At 40.4% G+C, this 23,519-nt stretch overlaps 2 protein-coding genes and 1 long non-coding RNA gene across 10 annotated transcripts in view; 2 read left to right on the top strand and 1 right to left on the bottom strand.

Annotated features, from left to right (window-relative positions):
* LOC130290511 (uncharacterized) overlaps positions 1-20,904 on the top strand; it is a 56,573-nt gene extending 35,669 nt beyond the window's left edge. For both annotated transcript variants that reach the window (XR_008847618.1, XR_008847619.1), the window contains exons 3-4: positions 15,271-15,446; positions 19,942-20,904. This is a non-coding gene — a long non-coding RNA (uncharacterized LOC130290511). The remainder of the gene's footprint in view (positions 1-15,270; positions 15,447-19,941) is intronic.
* The window catches only part of FAM172A (family with sequence similarity 172 member A), a 525,562-nt gene that overhangs the window by 3,677 nt on the left and 498,366 nt on the right, over positions 1-23,519 (bottom strand). The window contains exon 11 of one of the 7 annotated variants that reach the window (XM_056538226.1): positions 13,459-13,750. The exons of the other annotated variants lie outside the window; for them this stretch is intronic. Within the exon in view, the coding sequence (XP_056394201.1) occupies positions 13,737-13,750 (14 nt within the window). The 3' untranslated portion in view covers positions 13,459-13,736. Of the gene's footprint in view, positions 1-13,458; positions 13,751-23,519 lie in introns of those variants that run through there. 7 annotated transcript variants of the gene reach the window in all.
* The window catches only part of LOC130290507 (translation initiation factor IF-2-like), a 163,764-nt gene that overhangs the window by 12,733 nt on the left and 127,512 nt on the right, over positions 1-23,519 (top strand). The window lies entirely within an intron of this gene.

The following is a 23,519-nucleotide window of genomic DNA, read 5'->3' as shown; positions in this document are numbered from 1 at the left end:
GTTGTGAGATTGTATTAAAACTTCACCTTTATTATTATTATTATTATCCGTTTAACCCCTTAAGGACCAGTTTTTTTTCGTTTTTGCACTTTCATTTTTTCCTCCTTACCTTTAAAAAATCATAACTCTTTAAATTTTGCAATTCTACTTTGTAATGACGTCAGTCATTTTACCCAAAAAGTTACGACGAAATGGAAAAAAAATCATTGTGCAACAAAATTGAAGAAAAAACACCATTTTGTAAATTTTGGGGGCTTCAGTTCGGTAAAAATGACACCTTATCTTTATTCTGTAGGTCCATACGGTTAAAATGATACCCTACTTATATAGGTTTGATTTTGTCGTACTTCTGGAAAAAATCATAACTACATGCATGAAAATTTATACGTTTAAAATTGTCATCTTCTGACCCCTATAACTTTTTTTTATTTTTTTGCGTATGGGGCGGTATGAGGGCTAATTTTTTGAGCCGTGATCTGAAGTTTTTAACGGTACCATTTTTGTATTGATCGGACTTTTTGATTGCTTTTTATTCATTTTTTCATGATATAAAATGCACTATTTTGGATTTTTTTTGGGCGTACACCATTGACCGCGCGGTTAAATTAATTATATATTTTTAGAATTTCGACATTTCCACACACGGCGATACCACATATGTTTATTTTTATTTACACAGTTTTTTTTTTAAAGGGGAAAAGGGGGGTGATTCAAACTATTACTAGGGAAGGGGTTAAATGATCTTTATTCACTTTTTTTTTTTTTCACTTTTTTTTGCAATGTTATAGCTCCCATAGGGGGCTATAACACTACACACACTGATCTTTTACATTGATCAATGGTTTCTCATAGGAAACCATTGATCAATGATTCTGGCGCTTGACTGCTCATGCCTGGATCTCAGGCACTGAGCAGTCATTCGGCGATCGGACAACAGGAGGCAGGTAGGGACCTTCCTACTGCTGTTCGGGATGCCGCGATTTCACCGCGGCAATCCCAAACAGCTCCCTGAGCTACCCGGCATTGGTTTACTTTCACTTTAGACGTGACACAGCCGCGTCTAAAGGGTTAATAACACTGTGATCAGTGCCGCGCGCTATTAGCCATGGGTCCCGGCTATTGTTAGAGGCCAGGCCCGACCCGCTATGACTTATGGTAAGGGAGAGGACTCATGACGTACTGGTACGTCCTTGGTCATTAAGGGGTTAAAAGATAGTAATGTGAAAATGGTAGAAAAAACATCTAGAAAAATACGTGCATATAATTAGGCCGCCAATACTAGTGCTGATATAAAGTGCATATTACGGCAATGGCATTATTAAGGTTCATGTTTAGGCTGAGCATACATTTAAAATATATGAAAAAAGGCACTCCGGATTATGTTGTAATTCACACAGGTAGGTATTGTTCACTCAGTTTTCATATCCACATAGATGGTCACTGTTTATGGAAGCATCCTGTGAATTATTTCATAATAATAGTACACATTTGTATTCTCCTGTACCATGTGTGCATCATATACACACTGCTCAAAAAAATAAAGGGAACACTAAGATAACACATCCTAGATCTGAATGAATGAACTATTCGTATGAAATACTTCTGTGCTGACAACAAAATCACACAAAAATGATCAATGGAAATCAAATTTATCAACCCATGGAGGTCTGGATATGGAATCACACTCAAAATCAAAGTGGAAAACTACACTACAGGCTGATCCAACTTTGATGTAATGTCCTTAAAACAAGTGAGAATGAGGCTCAGTAGTGTGTGTGGCCTCCACGTGCTCGTATGACCTCCCTACAACACCTGGGCATGCTCCTGATGAGGGGGCGAATGGTCTCCTGAGGCATGTCCTCCCAGATCTGGACTAAAGCATCCACCAACTCCAGTCTGTGTGGCAATGTGGCGTTGGTGGATGGAGCGAGATATGATGTCCCAGATATGCTCAAATGGATTCCGGTCTGGGGAACGGGCGGGCCAGTCCACAGCATCAATGCCTTCCTCTTGCAGGAACTGCTGACACACTCCAGCCACTTGAGGTCTAGCATTGTCTTGCATTAGGAGGAACCCAGGGCCAACCGCACCGGCATATGGTCTCACAAGGGGTCTGAGGATCTCATCTTGGTACCTAATGGCAGTCAGGCTACCTCTGGCAAGCACATGGAGGGCTGTGAGACTACCCAAAGAAATGCCACCCCACACCATTACTGACCCACCGCCAAACCAGTCATGCTGGAGGATGTTGCAGGCAGCAGAACGTTCTCCACGGCGTCTCCAGACTCTGTCACGTCTGTCACATGTGCTCAGTGTGAACCTGCTTTCATCTGTGTAGAGCACAGGGTGCCAGTGGCGAATTTGCCAATCTTGGTGTTCTCTGGCAAATGCCAAATGTCCTGCACGGTGTTGGACTGTGAGCACAACCCCCACCTGTGGACATCAGGCCCTCATGGAATCTGTTTCTGACCGTTTGAATGGACACATGCACATTTGTGGCCTGCTGGAGGTCATTTTGCAGGGCTCTGGTAGTGTTCCTCCTTGCACAAAGGCGGAGGTAGCGGTCCTGCTGCTGGGTTGTTGCCCTCCTACGGCCTCCTCCACGTCTCCTGATGTACTGGCCTGTCTCCTGGTAGTACCTCCATGCTCTGGACACTATGCTGACAGACATAACAAACCTTCTTGTCACAGCTCGCATTGATGTGCCATCCTGGATGAGCTGCACTACCTGAGTGGGTTGTAGACTCCGTCTCATGCTACCACTAGAGAGAAAGTACCACCAGCATTCAAAAGTGACCAAAACATCAGCCAGGAAGCATAGGAACTGAGAAATGGTCTGCAGAACCAGTCCATTACCACTGTCTTGTTAATTGCCTATAATTTCCACCTGTTGTCTGTTCCATTTGCACAACAGCATGTGAAATTGATTGTCAATCAGTGTGGCTTCCTCAGTGGACAGTGTGAGTTCACAGAAGTGCGATTGACTTGGAGTTACATTGTGTTGTTTAAGTGTTCCCTTTATTTTTTTGAGCAGTGTATGATTAAGATCCTGCACCTTAGCTTGCCTCAATGTCCTCAACTTACCTCAGTGCACATATTGCGGTTTGCAAATCAACTCAAAGTCCATATGCAGTGGCATTAATTCACATAAAAGATCCTGCACATTAACTTGCATCAGTGTCTGCATCCACTGACCTCAGTGCACATAACAATGTGGTACAGCATTTTGTTTAGCAACAATATCAATTTTCTCAGCTCCATGTAGCGTAATGCCGATACAGCACTGATGGCGGCCGTATCATCAGTGCTGTATCGGCATTACGCTACATGGAGCTGAGAAAATTGACATTGTTGCTACACAAAATGCTGTACCACATTGATTCCTGACGAAATTTACAGATGGAAACGCGTTGAATCTGTATGTTGAATCCGTATTTTAAAAGAACTGATGGCAAGGAATACTGCACATATCAGGTTTTTCATTATAGTCACTGCACGCTATGTCTATAAGAATGAATGGCACTGCATACGGAATTGAGCTGATCGGCAAACCGCAATATGTGCACTGAGGTCAGTTGATGTGGACATTGAGGCAAGCTAAGGTGCAGGATCTTATACATATATATGATGCACACATGGTACAGGAGAATACAAATGTGTACTATGCCTTAGGAAATAATTCCCAGGATGCTTCCATAAACAGTGACCATCTATGTGGATATGAAAAGACTGGGTGAACAATACCTACCTGTGTCAATTACAACATAAGCCGGAGTGCTTTTTCATACAGGGGTTTAAATGTATGCTCAGCCTAAACATGAACCCCTAGTCATCTTATAAGATGTTTGATCGCTCGGGTCCCGCCGTTAGGGACCCCCGTGGTCTCAGCTGCAGCACCCCGCTGTCATCACTGCACTGACCAAACTTGCTCTGTGCGTAATGACAGGTGATACAGGGGCTGGAGCATCGTGACATCAGGGTGCCGCCCCCTTGTGATGTCACAGCCCGCCCCCTCAATACAAGTCTATGGGAGGGTGCGTGGTGTCAGTCACGCCCCCTCCCATAGACTTGCATTAAAGGGGCGGGCAGTGAAATCATGAGGGGGCGGAGCCATGATGTCACGATGCCCCGGCCCCTGTATTGCCCATCATTACGCACAGAGCGAGTTTGCTCTGTGCAGTAATGACAGCGGGGTGCTGCAGCCGAGACCGCGAAGGTCCCTTTGGAAAGGGGATAAGATGTCTAGAAGCGGAGTACCCCTTTAATAATGCCTTTGCCGTAATATGCACTTTATATCAGCACTAGTATTGGCCGCCTAATTATATGCACATATTGTTCTATATGTTTTTTCTACATTTTTCATGTTACTATGTTTCAAACAGATAATAAAGGTTTTAATAATCATTAATAAATAATTAAGATAATAAAAGTTTTAATACAATCTCACAACTCATCAGTGCTATATATATTTATGAAGTGAGAGATACATGGCTACAATTACTGTGTGACACACAGATCAGTGCAATATAAATAGTTAGATATATAGATAGATAGAAAGAAGATAGATATGAGATAAAGATGTAAGAAAGATAAATAGACATATAGATATGAGACAGATAGATAGATATTTAATGGATACATGCAGTACATCAAGTGGAAGAAATAAACAATGGTGGTTTATTCCATGATGTAAGACAGCGTTTTAGAAGCCTTCCACTATCTATTTCAAGTAGGAGACTACTGAAACCTTGTATTTACATATTAGAATAAACCACTATTTTAATTTCATCTGCTTGGTGTTCTACATTTATCCATTTACTATTGTGTTGGACCTGATAACCACAGTCCTAAGCATGCATGCAATTTTTCTCTTTTGGATGTGCTGCTTCTATTTGGATTTTAGACAGATAGATAGATACAGATAGATAGATAGATAGATACAGATAGATAGATACAGATAGATCGATGCAGATAGATAGCTATGACATAGATAGATAGATACAGATAGCTATGACATAGATAGATAGATATAGCTATGACATAGATAGATAGATATAGCTATGACATAGATAGATAGATAGCTATGACATTGATAGATACAGATAGCTATGACATTGATAGATACAGATAGATAGCTATGACATAGATAGATACAGATAGATAGCTATGACATAGATAGATACAGATAGATAGCTATGACATAGATAGATACAGATAGATAGCTATGACATAGATAGATACAGATAGATAGCTATGACATAGATAGATACAGATAGATAGCTATGACATAGATAGATACAGATAGATAGCTATGACATAGATAGATACAGATAGATACAGATAGATAGCTATGGCATAGATAGAAAGATACAGATAGATAGATGATATAGATAGATGATAGAGAGATACAGATAGATACAAATAGATAGCTATGACATGACATAGATAGATACAGATAGATAGTTATGACATAGATAGATAGTTATGACAAAGATAGATACAGATAGATAGCTATGACATAGATAGATAGATACAGATACATAGCTATGACATAGATAGAAAGATACAGATAGATAGATAGATGGATACAGATAGATAGCTATGACATAGATAGATACAGATAGATAGCTATGACATAGATAGATACAGATAGATAGCTATGACATAGATAGATACAGATAGATACAGATAGATAGCTATGGCATAGATAGAAAGATACAGATAGATAGATGATATAGATAGATGATAGAGAGATACAGATAGATACAAATAGATAGCTATGACATGACATAGATAGATACAGATAGATAGTTATGACATAGATAGATAGTTATGACAAAGATAGATACAGATAGATAGCTATGACATAGATAGATAGATACAGATACATAGCTATGACATAGATAGAAAGATACAGATAGATAGATAGATGGATACAGATAGATAGCTATGACATAGATAGATAGATACAGACAGATAGCTATGACATAGATAGATAGATAGCTATGACATAGATAGATGATAGATAGATAATGATATAGATAGATAGCTATGACATAGATAGATAGATAGATAGATAGCTATGACATAGATAGATAGCTATGACATAGATAGATAGATATGACAGATAGAAAGATAGATAGATAGCTATGACAGATAGATAGATAGCTATGACATAGATAGAAAGATAGATAGATAGCTATGACATAGATAGATAGCTATGACATAGATAGATAGATAGATATGACATAGATAGAAAGATAGATAGATAGCTATGACATAGATAGATAGCTATGACATAGATAGATAGATAGATATGACATAGATAGATATCTATGACATAGATAGATAGCTATGACATAGATAGATAGATAGCTAGCTAGCTATGTAGGTGGTAGATAATTGATAACAGAGACAGAGCGACAGCGTTCAGCAGGGTGGAGTTCCAGGACAATAAATGTGCCTCCTCTTTATTGTATCATTTTTCTGATGCATTGTAAATCACACACCATAAGGAGTGGCTGGGGCTGTGTGTATCCGCACACTCTCTGGATAGCATCTGGCTCGTGAACAGCACTCACCAGCAGGACCTATGCAAGGACGAGTGGTGTGTGTCACAGCCTCAGCTGCTCACAACCATTCATCCCCCTTCTGCTCTAAGGAAAACCTATAGATTCTTACAATTCAAGTTCTATGGTGAGAAGATTGAGCAGTGTCTCAGGCGTCACTGTGTCATCTACCTCTTAGGTGCTGGAGGTAAAGTCTATGATGTAATATGCAGAAATAGAAAGAAGTTAGACAATAAATGAAGAAAGTGCGCGGTCGGGCTTAATGCGGAGACAGAATCACGCCACCTGCTTCATCAGTTACAGCAAATTTATTCAAAGAGGGAGATAGGTCATAGGTCTGCAAAGCATGTGTCTGAGTCCTTCAGTCATCTGCAAGCAGCACAGCGTCTGAGTATTCTCCACGACAGCCCGTGATGTAAGCGCGGCCGTTATACAACTTATACACTTAGCAGCGAGGGCTCCCTGTGCCAAACCTTCCCTAAGGGTTTACAATAGAACACTATGGCAGGTCCCATTAAGAATTCAACCTCCACTCGGCTTAAAATGTCCATCATAAATGGCCCATGCATTAGTGCTGACAGTGTGCACAGACTCCAGGCTGCGGGCGAGAACGTCGTCACACATCCCCTCTCAGACTGGCACCACTGTGAATCATTGCATATGTTTTATACTATAACACTGTTAATGTTAGTTCTTTATTCTGTAATAGTAGGTCATTGCTATGGTTACTCTACAATGGTGCAACACTTCTCTTTCCCTTCAGCTATTCGCTCAATCCTGGTAACCACATTTGTTGCCTAGCAACAGTTTTGTGACAGTATCACAATCTGGGAGAGCAACAATGAAGACATTTTTTGCAGCCGAGTGAGATGGAGATGGAAGAAATGAGGCCAAAAACACACAAGACGACACAATCGGAGGGTTCAAAAATAAAAGTGGGCTGGCAAAGTAGACCGTAAAAAAATATTAATACCTCGTTTATAACACCGCTCCATCTGTTATACATGTCCGTGATGGAGTAATGATTTGTAAAAATCTATCCCATAAAGTTGTTCTCCTAGTCAATACGAAATAAGCAGATCAGACAATGGATTGTTTTAAGATTTATGTATTGGTGTAATATCTGTCCAGTTTAAAGAGGTTGTCTTATCTTGACAATCTTCTTCATGTGGACTGCTGCAGGTCCGGCTTCTGAAACCCCCCAGGGGACGCTGCAGTCAACCAGACACTTTGGGGCGGCCATCCGAAAGAACTGATGTGCCAGGTCTGCCAGAGAAGGAGCTGCTGACATTTAGGGGCGCTATGTTCTTGCTCTTAGAGAGGGGTTCTGATTAGGAGACATACTTTTAAGACATCAATATAGTGGGTCTGTAAAGGAGTCCATGAGATAACCCAGTTAAATGGGGATAGTCATATGTTATAGAGATCCGTATAAAGATCCAACATTTTATTGAACACATTTAACAAATCATTACAATACATAAAAAAAATAAACATAAAATGCCATAACTGTAATCCACAGAAACAACTATTTTGTGCAACAGAGATTAGAAGTAGGGGGTCTAATAGTACCATATAAGGATGCATACAGCAGCCAAAAATATGTAGCCTTAAAGGGGTTATCCACCATAAGGTGATTTTAGTACATACCTGGCAGATAGTAATGGACATGCTTAGGAAGGATCTGCGCTTGTCTTGGGGCTAAATGGCTATGTTGTGAGATTACCATAACACTGTAGCTAGCCTTTTGTGAACTGGTATTTCCTGTTTGAGTTTTCTTTTTTGCCTACAAATTCCATAATTCCATTTTCCTCCCTCCCACACATCAGCCACCCCACCCATTGAAACATAAATGAGCTGCATCCATTCAAAAGACCTGTGGTTTTCAATCAGGGTGCCTACAGCTGTTGCATTAGTTGCAGATTGATCCCTCCACCCATTGAAGCAGACAGGCTCCCTGTCATCAGCTGACTAGTGAGTTATGTCTCGGCCGCATTGCAACCTGGGAAAAATCTGAGACAACAGTAATTTTGTATGCAGTTAAAAATAAATATTGGGGTGAAAATCACAGAAGAATTGTGAAAAAACCATCACACACAGGTACAGACACTACATTATGAACTACACTAACTTTACAGCCCCTGTAGCATAGTCAAATAAAGAAAAATTCCTGGAATACCCCTTTAATTGTGCGAAACATAGGGTGGCTCTTACTCAGTTTCAAACCACTTGGTAATTTGATAGTCGTTATTTGTATTTCTGATGTTACATGTGGATGCTTAGGCATTGCCTTATGGGTCTCTCTCCCTTTTGTTACTTGGCAGCATGTTTACTAAGCACTTTGTATAAGATCTATGTTTACATATTTTGGCTGCTGTATGCATCCTTACATGGTACTATTAGAGCCCCCACTTCGTATCTATGTTGCACACCAGAGTTGTTTCTGTGGATTACAGTTATGGCCTTTTTTGTGTTATTAAATATATTGTAATGATTCCTTATATGTGTTCAATAAAATATTGGATCTTTATACGGATCCCCTTTGTGTGTTTATATATCTTTTGCTTAGGGTCCTGTTTGGATTACTGTGGGATTTAGTAGGTATTTATGTCATAGAGATCGACAGAAACAAGCTGGGAGAAGTGCACTCTTAGCGTGTTCTTTCCTGACTCTGTCACCTGACCTGGATGGACTCATTATGTAGGTCTATGGAGCTATTCAGTTCTCATAGATACAGAAAATAGAGAGAACAGCATTGCTGTAGGCATCTCTTTCTGCTCGTTGTTGTCATTGGTCGGGGAGTGAACTCAGATACATGACACAGGGCTGGTGCAAGGTTTTTCGCCACCCTAGGCAAAAGCTAATTTTGCCGCCCCCTTGACTCCGCCTGTTGGCCAGCCCTTTGACACGCCCCACCTTACTACTGGGGAGACATACTGTAACAAGCCCCCTCCTCATGTAATGAGCTTACTACTTGGGTGACACAATGTAACAAACCTCCTCCTCATATAATCTCCTTACTATTGGGGTGACACACTGTAACAAACAACCTCCTCATGTATTCTCCTTAATAGTGGAGTGACACTGTAACAAACCTCCTCCTCATGTAACCTCCTTACTACTGGGGTGACACACTGTTACAAACCTCCTCCTCATGTAATTAGCTTACTACTGGGATGACACACTGTAACAAACCTCCTCCTCATGTAATCTCCATACTACTGGGGGTGACACACTGTAACAAACAACCTCCTAATGTAATCTCCTTACTACTGGGGGTGACACACTGTAACAAGCCCCCTCCTTATGTAATTAGCTTATTACTGGGGTGACACACTGTAACAAACCTCCTCCTCATACTGCTGGCTGAGCGAGTGGTTCGGATGCTGGTTGTCTAACTTTCTTGTGGCAGGCAGAGAGTCGCCCCCATCAAGATAGCGCTCTAGGCGGCTGCCTATTTTGCCTATAGGCAGAGCCGGCCCTGGCATGACAACTGATAAAAGAAAAGGCCAAAAAGCATTTTTAATTAACACTTTAAGTGTTATTTTATTTATTTGCCCAGCAAATTACTATTTACTGGATAAAAAAATATATATAAGTATAAGGCGTATGACAGATTACAACATTGAGTTGGTCCAATATATAACATTCTTAAATCCATTTGATTTCTTATACTAGAGCTAATAAAAGTATACAAAATACAAAAAGCCAAAATAAGTCAATAAATACTAGCACATTATCTTACATTTTAGTAAATCTAATATTGTAATGTAAGACAATGGAAACCTTATTTTGAACTATAACATACTGTACAATATGAAGTGCCCTGTTCAGTTTAGTGCATCGATGACTGCTGGTTATCAGCAACAAATACTTAACATATTTTAGGGTTTATTGAAAAGTTAAAATTTTATATGACACATGAAGGGCCAAAAGTTAAGAGTCACTATTTAGGTCGCAAAGGTTTTTCTTATGTATTATGTGGCATGGTGGAAAACCGCCCCAGTAATATAATTGATGTCGTTTTATTTTCATAGGCAGCACAAGAAAATGTGTACGCTGTATATGCAGTGAAAACGAAGTAAAAAGCATTTAAAAAACAATTATTGAGTGCCGGGATTCCCTTAAGGTTCCTGGTTCCCTACTGTGTTCAGTGCTTGACAATTCTGGGCCATTGGGTATTCTTCTGTTAATATGTTACTGGGACTATTTCTGAGAGACAAAGGCTAGAATATGACTGGTTACCACAAAGATGCAAGTGGGCAGCAAGGGACTTAATGGTTGGCATAGTTTCCTGGCACCACTGGTGTCTTGTATTCTAATCTAGCCAAAAGCAATCTCTGCAAGGAGTTTGCATGTTCTACCTGTGACTGCATGTTTATTTTTTGAGTCACGCTGGTAGATTAACTGGTTTCAAATGAAATCGGCCCTAGTGTGCATGTCTGGGATTATACTGTAAAATCTATGGGTGACAAGGACTGACATGACTGCTGCTAAATATGTTGGCAACATATAAGTGATGAAAATTAAATACTGTACACTGCTCAAAAAAATAAAGGGAACACTTAAAAAACACAATGTAACTCCAAGTCAATCACACTTCTGTGAAATCACACTGTCCACTCAGGAAGCAACACTGATTGACAATCAATTTCACATGCTGTTGTGCAAATGGAACAGACAATAGGTGGAAATTATAGGCAATTAGAAAGACACCCCAATAAAGAAGTGGTTCTGCAGGTGGTGACCACAGACCACTTCTCAGTTCCTATGTTTCCTGGCTTATGTTTTGATCACTTTTGAATGCTGGCGGTGCTTTCACTCTAGTGGTAGCATGAGACGGAGTCTACAACCCACACAAGTGGCTCATGTAGTGCAGCTCATCCAGAATGGCACATCAATGCGAGCATCAATGCGAGCAAAAAGGTTTCCTGTGTCTGTCAGCTTAGTCCCCAGAGCACAGAGGCGCTACCAGGAGACAGGCCAGTACATCAGGAGACGTGGAGGAGGCCGTAGGAGGGCAACAACCCAGCAGCAGGACCACTACCTCCGCCTTTGTGCAAGAAGGAGCAGGAGCACCACTGCCAGAGCCCTGCAAAATGACCTCCAGCAGGCCAGAAATGTGCATGTGTCCACTCAAATGGTCAGAAACAGACTCCATGAGGGTGGTATGAGGGCCCAACGTCCACAGGTGGGGGTTGTGCTTACAGTCCAACACCATCAAGGACGTTTGGCATTTGCCAGAGAACACCAAGATAGGCAAATTCAGGAAACGCCGTGAAGAACATTCTGCTGCCTGCAGCATCCTCCAGCATGACCAGTTTGGCAGTGGGTCAGTAATGGTGTGGGGTGGCATTTCTTTGGGGGCCACACAGCCCTCCATGTGCTTGCCAGAGGTAGCCTGACTGCCATTAGGCACCGAAATGAGATGTTCAGACCCCTTTTGAGACCATATGCTGGTGCGGTTGGCCCTGAGTTCCTCCTAATGCAAGTCAATGCTACACATCATGTGGCTGGAGTGTGTCAGCAGTTCCTGCAAGAGGAAGGCATTGGTACTATGGACTGGCCCGCCCATTCCCCAGACTTGAATCCGATTGAGCATATCTGGGACATCATGTCTCGCTCCATCCACTATGTGGATGCTTTAATCCATGTCTGGGGGGACATCCCTCAAGAGACCATCCGCCACCTCATCAGGAGCATGCCCAGGCATTGTAGGAAGGTCATACGGGCACGTGGAGGTCACACACACTACTGAGCCTAATTTTGACTTGTTTTAAAGACATTACATCAAAGTTGGATGAGTCTGTAGTCTGGTTTCCACTTTGATTTTGAGTGTGACTGCATATCCAGACCTCCATGGGTTGATACATTTTATTTCCATTGATAATTTGTGTATGATTTTGTTGTCAGCACATTCAACTATGTAAAAACAAAAGTATTTCAGACGATTCATTAATTCAGATCTAGGATGTGTTATCTTAGTGTTTATTTTTGTGTTATTTTTTGGAGCAGTGTATATTATTTAATAACCAAGTACTAAAAAAAAAAAAAATTTGAGTTGAGAAAACCATCAAAATGACTCATGTGACATGAGTTGCATAAATTTTAACACACAAAGGAATGTTTTGCAGGCCGCTTCCTCTACCGTCAGGTTTGGAAATTATGGTTTAGTGTAAAAAAAAAAAAAAAAAAAAAAAAAGACCAACACACAGTAAAGCTGTTACTGCTCTGGAATCCGGCAGAAGAAATTGTTAACGTTGAAGCCTGCAATCTAGTCCAGCAGTCTCTCTCTAGAGAGACTATTTCTAAAAGGTATGAAGGTACTTCAGTTTTTAATGTTCATTAATCCCAGAGCCTCTAAAGCTTCCAATTGTGATGATGGTTTTGAGATGTGGTGAACTGGGAATAGGACTTAGAAGGCCAACCCCTCTCTTAAGGGTCACCAAACAGCTTTAAAATGCTAATGATTTTCAGTCACTCTTGCGGAGAGGCAGATCTGAACCAGTGACCTTGAGGTTAGAGGCTATGTATCTCAATGCCAAGCTGCAGTCTAGCTCATCTAACCTTCAATACTGCATTGCCTGGCAGCATAGTTAACAAAGGATAACGTGAGATTGCGCATGGTCTTATTTAATTCTTATGTGTTGCTTACATTAGCTCACGACTGGTATTTGTTTAAAAATAAAAACACAAAAATGTTTAAAACCAAAATGTTAACCGCTGATGTAAAGTGCACCAATCACAAGCCCCTAAAACATGCCCTGAAATGCTCTGTAACACGTTTTACTATAAACTATGACACGTTCCTTTATTTACAAACATTGTTTATATTGATATTGAAGATTTATTTTACAATTTATACTCAAAACATTCAATAAAAGAATGTAGATGTTATATATTTTCAATTTTAGGGTTATTTTATTCATTATATTTAAACAACAATATTTAAGAACGAATAAACAAAATAAATGTCTATTAAAGGGATCTTCCTCAAGTGGTCTAAAACACTATCTGCTGTCTGTAATGTCACTAGACCAATTTCTAAGCATCTTCACAGTGCTGTCACTCATTCCCTGAAATTCGGATACAATAAGACATTGGTTTTTCCACACTGAATTTACATTGATGTGGCACGTACTGACCCTGTATTTATTAGGGTGACCTCTAGGTGCACATTGCTGAAAAGGCATACAAAAGAGACATGTTATTTTATGGACAGGGCTCACCGCTGTGGGTCAAGTAGACCAGTTGTGCAATCATCAAGTTAATAACCTTCAAAAAGACATCTCTACCTGCTGATGCCCCAGAAGAAATGCACCTTCTCTCACATCAGGAAAAGTCATTCACATCTCACTGCTGGCTGCAGGAAGAAGAATAATCTAGAACCAGCCAAGATGTCCACAAGTTGTCAAAACACTCATTCTTAACCCACTAAATGTAGCAAAAGAAATACATTCTGAAACCTACAAAAAGTAATAAAATAGTACAAGTCCAGATGGGCTATGACTGCAAAAATATTTTACTGTACTAATCATAAGAGATAAAAAGATACTTTTAAATAGAAAAAAACCCTAAACACTTCCCTGCTATCCCTTTTTCATGAGCACCAGAGCTCAGTACAAAAACGACCATATTTTTCGCCGTATCAGACGCACTTTTTCTTCCCCAACACTGGGGGGGGGGGGGGGGGGAAGTTGGTGTGTCTTATACAGCGAATACACACCTATCACGGCGGTCCCGGCGGCCATCAACCCGCGGCTAATACAGGACATCACGGATCGCGGTGATGCCCTGTATTAACCCTTCAGACGCGGCGATCAAAGCTGACCGCCGTGTCTGAAGCGAGAGTGACACTAACCCGGCTGCACCGGGAGGGGCTTACCTGCCTCCTCGGTGTCTGCTCTGTGCCGGGATCCCCTGCATGGCCGGCGCTCTCCTTCGTCATCATCAAATCGTGGCGCACGCCGCCCCGTCATCCAATAAAAGCGGCGTGAGTAGCGATGTGATGGCGGCGACGGAGAGCGAGGATACCCGGCAGCAGAGAAGTTCCGGAGCAACGGGGACACCTCGGGGACGCGGTGACAGCGATGGAGGGCGACATCCAGGGCAGCGGTGACGAGCGGTGACGGGTCCGAAGTGGTGGGGACGCGTGAGTATTACCTCCTATACCAGTGGTCTTCAACCTGCGGACCTCCAGATGTTGCAAAACTACAACTCCTGGCATGCCCGGACAGCCAGCGGCTGTCCGGGCATGCCCGGAGTTGTAGTTTTGCAACATCTGGAGGTCTGCTGGTTGAAGATCACTGTGACCTATACTTTACATTGTATTCTAGATTTTCCTAATTTAAAATTGGGTGCGTCTTATATGCCGGAGCGTCCTATAGGGCTAAAAATACGTCCTTCTCTCCCACCTATTACAATATAGATTATCGCTAAATCTCTCCTTTCAAAGTTTTCTCTAATCTCTGATGGTACCAATTCTGAAAAACAATGTTGTAGAATATTGTTGGAGTATTTTTTAACCTTAGACTGGGTGTTTTAAGCTCAAAAAGTATTAAAGTATTCTACAGTGCCCTACCAATGGTGCTACAGAGTTGATGTAAATATTTTATATACTTGGGTACCTGCAGTTGTATATTATGTGTGCTACAGCTCTAAACGTTGTGTCTAACCTATATATTTTTCTTCCTTCCTTTAGCTTGCATCAGTAAATTCTATTATTTTGTTCCTGATGTATGCAGAGCAATGGGTTCTTTCTGGTGTGATGTCAGAGTTTTTTTTTCCCTAATATGATGTCAAAGGTTCTTTGTCCAATCAGATATCACCTTCTTGCACCTACCTCTCATAGTGATCAATCCCACACGCATACTGACGGTAAGATACTGAACCTGCCACCATCACCCCTTCTTCCTTCATTTACAGTTTTACACTAGATAGACTTTAGGGACTGATAATTATTAAAGAGTTATCCGGGTTATTATTTTCTAAAAACAGCACCACATCTGTCCTCAGGTTGTGTGTGGTATTGCAGCTCAGTTCCATTCAGGTGAATGTAGCCAAGTAGTAATATTAGATTCAAACTAAGGACAGGGTTTTTAGAAAAAAGAAATTTGCTCTGTTTTTCTATCCCTGGAATACTCCTTTAAGGGAAATTCTGATTGTTGAAATGTGAGAAATATGACAAGGTTTCTAATGTATTAATTAATATATTTGGTGGCTAAAAGGACAATCTAAAATAGTCATAAAGAAACCTTTTCCCCATATCTCAGCTTGCTAAAGCCTCTTAAGTGCTACTGTAAGAAGGTTGATAATATGTAATGGTTTTTAGCTGTATTAATAGAATGTGTTCATCATATCTTTTATATTTTTAACAAAATAAACTATAAGATATAGTAACGAAAAATACATTTTAGTCATAGATTATGGAAATATTGTTACAAAATATTATACTAACATTATTGTTATGTTTTAAACAAATGTGAAATAACCAATTTGGTGGACTTCCATGGACTACGTGGCTCACAGTTGTATTACATGTGAATAGATAGCGTTTAGTCACAGGATTTACACTGAACATACGCTAAAGATTTCATCCCAATGTTTTGAGCCGTCAGATTTATTTTGGGAATAAGAAAGTGACTACACACAAGCCAATATTTCCTACCATATTTGTAAGACATATAAGCCTTTGCCTGGCCTCACATTTACTTTAAGCTTTAATACTACAGATATAAATATTATGAGCGAATAAATCCTTTGGATCATTAACAATGATCATTCAGTCTATGACCTGCCTTATATTCATTTGCAATGACTGAGGAGACATAGTTAAAAAATTGCACAAATCTTAATTGTTTTACAATACAATAATTCTCGGTTATAATTGAAAATGTAATCAAATATACAATACAACATATTGGATGGAGAAAAGAACAGGAAATTGAATGCTACAAATACTACCTAAGTACTTGCATAAAAAACTATAAGATAACCGGTGAAGACTAATGACTAGTACAATGAATTTCTGTTATATAAGAATTACTAATGGTTTTTCCTATAAACAATTTGCTTTATCATGTTCACATGGTTATATGCAATCACAATTATGCCCAGAGTATATTAATATTGATTAACTCTTTAATACCGACCTCTTTCCACATTGAATATGCTGATGTGCTTAGCCAATCACTATGGGTTCAGCATTTCACACCCCACAAACAATGGGGTTCTGTTAAATGTTGCTCTGTTTCAGTTACCTTTCTGTGATTTTATATATTTTAGGACCAGGATTGTAAATCCCTCTTAGGGACTTTTGTGTCATTCTCTTTTTCGGAATATAATTACCGTATGCTGCGAGGGAACCCCGAATCTTCTCTGCTTTATTACTCTTCTGCCCCGTTTAGGCCTTACAAGCAATAATATTGCTATTCCTTGCCTGCCCAGATATCTTATGGACATAAGAAAAACCCAAAAGAATGACACAAACACAAAATTCTCCCAGGCCACAGCATCTTTATTTTATTAGTCATCTCACTGTTGATCATTCTAGATGACACTTTACTTGTCTCTGGAAACTCATAATGTGAGATGACACAGATAGTAGCCTTGCAGGGGAAACACTGCAGTGTGATATTAAATTAAGTCATATACTTGTCTGATGTTAAGACATGGATGAAAACGTCAGACATTTTAAACTGATAAAAAAAATATAAACTTACAAAATGTACAAATTTCTCACAAAAATGTTTTTATTTTTATTTATTTTTTAATGTTTATAATTAGAGCAATTTTATTATCCAAATATTATTTATAGAGGAGACCATGATGGTTTGGGCAAATGCTGCATCGAAACGTCTAACCAGATCACACAGTCTAACTTATGATCGGAAAAGCTGAATAAGTTGCAACTGTTCTGAGTATTTGTTGTGCATTAAGCAGGATTAAAATGATTGTATAAGGAAACATGACTGCAGACTTTTAGAAACCACATCATACCCGCTCATGGGCTGTGTCTGATATTTTACCTTAGCCCCCTTCAAGTAATTGGGACTATAGAGCACCAACCATAGCCCAGGAACAAGAATGGTGCTGTTCTGAAATAACGCAGTCATGTTTTCCTTCTGTTAAACAAGCTTATGAAATCATCGAAAGGCAACTGTTATCCATACATTAACATACAGACCAATTTTCAAATAAGGGAAAGTGACGACTGAAATCTGCTCATGCTAATGGATTCCTAGGCAGGAAATGTGGGTCAGGATGGACAGTGAACTCCATACAAGTTTTTTTTTAAAGGTTTCCCGGAGACAGAAATATTCATAGATCGTGCCCCTGGTGCTACCAAATAAAAAATATATAGCATAGTCCCCTGCCCTGATCCCCTGCAGCTGTTGCGGCTCCGGGTACTTTGTGGTCTCATCTTCTTCCTATTTCCATTCATGTGGCAGCCATGCAGAAAATCCACTCAACCATTCATTGGCTGAGGCGGGACACTACTCTGGCAGTGAATGGATGAGTGGTCAGCCCCCACACGGTTGCCACATCACAGAAAGCATAAAGAAGCATTGGGGTTCAGGGTCCAACGGTATCTGAAGTGGTGGGAGATCAGGGCAGGTGAGTATGCTTTAAAAATATGTTTAAGACCTGTTTTAAAGCTCTTTTGTATGTTATTCTAACTTCAGTTCTCTACAAAGTTAGTTCTGAAAGTAGCGTAAGCTGAGATTTTGTACCACAGGACAAACTGTAAAATCATACCTTTTCTTAAATAAGAGTAGTTTATTCAAAGCCTTATCTTGTAGTTCCTCGAATCTTGTCCCACATATGATAAAATCCCTTTTTCTGCAAACTCATCTATTAAACGTCATATATAACCGGACTCCACATCCATTGAGAACAGTGTAGTTTTCCGTTATGACGACTGCTCATGAAGATATATGGTCACACCACATCACCTGTGGAGTTTAGACTTATGTATATGTGTATATATAATGTTTTCCTTCTCTGTTGTCAACACCGTGGCAACCCAGCTTACCAAAATCAGGTGTAAGGCTATGTTCACACCTCAGAACTTCCGTGCGGAATTCCACATTGGAATTCTGCACAGAGATTCCGCAGCAGCCGAATCTCTTTGAAATAAACGGGATTCTGCTGTGTTGTGCACATGATTTTGATGTCCGCAGAAAGAATGAACATGTTCATTCTTTCTGCAGACTCTGGCCGGAATGCATTGCCATCTATGATTGCCGTTGGCGCATTCTCCTAGCGCCTACAGGACATTCCGCCGTGTGAGACTTATACAGACATGTTTAAAAGTAATGAACCAGTTGCCATTGTATATCCTCATCTGCAGGTACTAGGGTTATCATTTTCGATGACATTCCCCTTCAAGTATGACAGCTTCAGCAATTGTAATTCTTTGTAAAATGAAAAGTTACTTATTTTTTGGTGGACTTTCTATATCAATGTTTTCAAAATCTCTCCTTGCTATTATTCAATAAGAACCTTCATTATTTACATATGATGGATAAAAACTAATCCTGGTCATGTGGTGGGCAAAAAGATTCTCCACCCATAACAAGACACGTCACATGACCAGGACAGATTTTTTTCCACTACAAACTGTGGCCCCCCAGATGTTGCAAAACTACTATTCCCAGTATGCCCGGACAGTTCGGGCATGCTGGAAATTGTAGTTTTGCAAGTGCTGGCTGTACGGGCATGCTGGGAGTTGTGTTTTTTTTGTTTGTTTTTTTAAACAAAGAACATATATTGGAAAACTGTATAACTTTTCAGCATACAAAGACCAACATGTATTTGCCGAAACTGAAATCCCCCTTTACCTCCCCTATGTTTACATTACATTGGGCTGCATTATTAATAGGGAACTTGTCTTTGAACCGTGACGACTAATCACTTAGGATTAGAAATGAAAAGCAGCAAAATTCTACAGAAAGAATCTTGTCTCTTGTAGAAATATTTCAGCAGATTATAATCATACGGTCCTGCCCACTCAGTGCCATATTGCTTGCAGTCAAATTGCTCTCCAACATCGCATGAAGCCAAGATTTTACAAACTTTATTTACACATTCAAAAACAATAGGAAGGATCTGTTAGGGCTGCAGTCACTGAGGAATATTCTTGTGACGCTGACTGCAAACAATACAACCCGGCCCGTATAGAACAATGAAACATCACCAAGCGGCTAAACTGTATTTACACAGCTAAGGACTATTATGATACGTGAGGAATCATTGCACAAGGCTTGGAGGATGTTCATCTAATGAACGTGACAAGTGACAAATGCTTTCAAGCCTTGTTTGTTGAAATAAAAATAAAGAAATCCCCTGATTTATTCCCATTCCACTTCAGGATGGCTCTGTATGTGAAGCTCCAAGGGAAAAGAACACACTTGGCAAGGCCATATGCACACAGATCAAGCCACGGAAAGCAGCAGAAGGAAGTGGCACTGTGCTGAGCTGATACATACAGGAAGCAACGCGCCAGGAGACTACGATCTGCAAGTTATGTGTGACTGCCAGGCTTCAGTAATGTCAGGCTTCCAACCCAGCTTACAACAAAGGCTTATAGGGATATAGAAACGGTACTGTTTTTAGAATAGGATTTCATAGGAATCGACATAGTTATATAATTTTTTAAGTGACATTTTGGGATTCAGACTGTATGCTTGTAGTTGTATAATGTATGGATGCTGGTAAGTGTCAAAGAAGGAGCTATGAGCACAAATGCAAAGCTGTTATTAGTGCCGGAACTGATGGTGAGCTGAAAAGATGGACGTCTAAATGAATTTTATGCATTTAAAAAAAATGACAATTCACTGTAATAAAAAAGTTTTTGAGGCTCAAAATCATGGAAATAACCGAGCACTATAAACTAAGGCCCCGTTCACACTCTGAAGAGTCCTCACTATGAAGAGTACACAAGGCAGAAATATTGATTGATTTCCATGGGATGCCGATGAGCAGTGCTGTTTGTCAACAGCGGATTTTAATTGTGCAGATCCACTGTGGAAATTCAGCAAGAAAATGTCTTGCAGAATTTCCGTAGTGTGAAGGTACCCACATTTTATTGATAGGGCTTTCATCAGTTTTGGTAATATGTCAAGCACTTTGGCATTTGTCTACATATGCTTCTTACACGTATACTGGAGAATACCAAGGCCGGAGGGAATGGCAAAGACTGTCTTGGTTTATGTTTTTATTTTACAGACAGTCAATTGGGTAGTTACTTATACTTATGGATTAGATCATGAAACCAGGGTGCAATGTTGTATTTTGAAATGGATGCTATTGCATGTAAAAATCTGATAATGAATAAAACAAATTAAAAAAATAAAATAAAATACCCGTGCCCTGCACTGGTACATGTGGAGTTACTATAAGTCTACAAGTTAGCTAAAGTTTGAGTGTATATTTTTTTTCTAGCAGAACTAATACATAAATACATAATGTGAAAAAATGTCTCTAAAATAATATGATTATGAAGGAAACACTAAACCTTTTAAATGAGGACCATATAAAACTATGGACAAATCCCTTGTGTATGAATAGGTTCATGTAATACATGAACAAAGAAGTTCGGCACTGCTTACTTCTGCTCCCTCGGGATAAACTATACTGAGTGTTATATGTATATGGTACTGTCTCTTGCTTCTAGGCGGTGCTCAGACGTAATAAAGCAAATGGAATCAATGTAGAACATAGATAAAGAAAGACGTCGGTGACTCACCAAATCTTCTTTCCTTTTTCTTTATTGCAAAAACATACTCACAAAATACAAAATTGTTTCGGGGGTGGACTAGTCCGGGGGGGGGGGGGTACAGGTTGGCGACAGCGGACGTTGTTTCGCACTAGTTCAGTGCTTGCAGACAAAGCACTGAACTAGTGCGAAACAACGCCTGCTGTCAGCCACCTGTACCCGCCTGGACTAGTCCACCCCCGAAACAATTTTGTATTTTGTGAGTATGTTTTTGCAATAAAGAGAAAGGAAAGAAGATTTGGTGAGTCGCCAACATCTTTCTTTATCTTTGTTCTACATATGAATAGGTTCAGTCTACATTCACTAAGATAAGCAGTTTTTGACACTTCTACAGCTATATTCCCAGAGAGCTGTTCACATGCGGCAGATTTATTGCAAAAATGACTCCAGTAGTTTCATACATCGAAATGGGACAAGCAAAAACCCATGCACATGCTGCAGAAACATCCCACCCAATACAGATGTATGAAATGGATTCTCATTACATTTTTGCCATAGACCTCCTGCGTGTGACCATACCCTTTTGACACTGCAGAACGTATAGCCGTTGTCTTTCGTTCATGGGTGGAACATTGATCAATGAGGGTAGGTTACACACTAACTTCTGGCTAGTGACATCTTGTAAGTTTCATGACTATAAGATATACTTCAAAATAGAGCTTTCACTCCGCATCACATCTCCAATCAAATTCAGTCAACCATTTTACAAGTCTAACAAAAGGGAACGAACAAATCACCACTTTACTATGAATTTTCACTTGTGCTTTAAATATTTAAATTCTGTCATTACGAACATACTACATCAATAACTTTTTAGGAGTCTTTTTATTCACAGACATTAGGGATTTTTCATCTTGTATACAAGGGATGTTATTCTGCTCCATTACATACAAAAGGAAGATGCAGCATAGCCACAGGCTACTGAATATCAAACAAAAGCCAGAAACTACCGAATAAAAAATTTGAATTATCTCCACATTTCTTGTGGAAGTGGAGCTGTCAGTGTAGGCTTGTAAATACAATCTTTATGGGTAATTTTAGAATTAGTGGATGCTCATAAAGTATGGAGCACCATAGGTTTCCCTTTTCTCATAGTCACATGGCTGTCAAAGCAGAATCTTCAGTGTTTGGTTATTAAACGGAACTAATCAACAGTCATCTAGGGAGATGATAGTAAAGTCTACACAAAGCATTAAGGAACGAGAAGAAAGGTGGCCATACATTTTTAATAACTGCCGGTGAGATGTCTGATTGACTAAGGCTCTGTTCACATGGTGGAATGACCCAACTGAAAATTTCTGTTTGGACATTTCCCAGACAGAGGAGCACTAGCAGAACATGCCGGTGCTAAGATGGCTTGGAAATGCATTGTTTCATAGAACAGGTGCAATGTTGTAGCGGAATCAGGATTTCCATGGCAGATGTTGCAGCCGCGGAAATCCTGCCGCGTGAACAAAGCAACAGAATCCCGTTAAAATCAACAATACTCGGAATGTCTGTGCGGAATATTCATGTGGAATTCCGCATGGACATTCTGCAGTGTGAGCATACCCTTATCTCTCCTGACCCCCACATACACATGAACGTTCATGTTTCCCTTATAGGGAGAGGTAAGCCGCAGTCAGACCGCTCTGGTGCCAGCTTTTTCCTCTAAGAACAAATGAGGTGGGCGGTGAAAACACGTCCAACCCTTCTCTTCACCGACATCCACCGGCGGTGGGTTAGACTGACTTTATGGGAGTCTTAAGACTTAACCAGACAGCTAAAAACTCAACCCAGGGTTGAGTTCTAGGGTCTGGAAGTGTGTGGAAGTATTTTAGGGTACGTTCAGACAAGCGCATCCACAGTGTATTGTACGCTGTGGATCTGTCACCGAAGGACTGCTACAGGGTGCCTTTAGATATGCCTGCTTGGAGCGGCAATCCGCCGCTACAAGCAGACACACTGCAATATGCGAGTCGCTGCACGCATGCGCAGTATACTCGCACATCGCGGCTTCTCTAGGCCTAGCTAAGGGAGCAGGGGGAGTGTCCATGATGTGACTTGCACAACGCAGCAGTGTGTCTGCTCGTAGCAGCATATTCCGCTCCGAGCAGGCATTTCTAAAGGCTCCCTGTAGGGGTCCTCCGGTGGCGGATGTGCAACGTAAAATACGCTGTGGATCCGCTTGT

This window comes from Hyla sarda, chromosome 1 (genome assembly GCF_029499605.1).
Source record: "Hyla sarda isolate aHylSar1 chromosome 1, aHylSar1.hap1, whole genome shotgun sequence".
In the NCBI taxonomy this organism is placed as follows: domain Eukaryota; kingdom Metazoa; phylum Chordata; class Amphibia; order Anura; family Hylidae; genus Hyla; species Hyla sarda.
The sequence above is the reverse complement of the archived record's forward strand: the minus strand, read 5'-3'. Positions and strand labels throughout refer to the sequence as shown.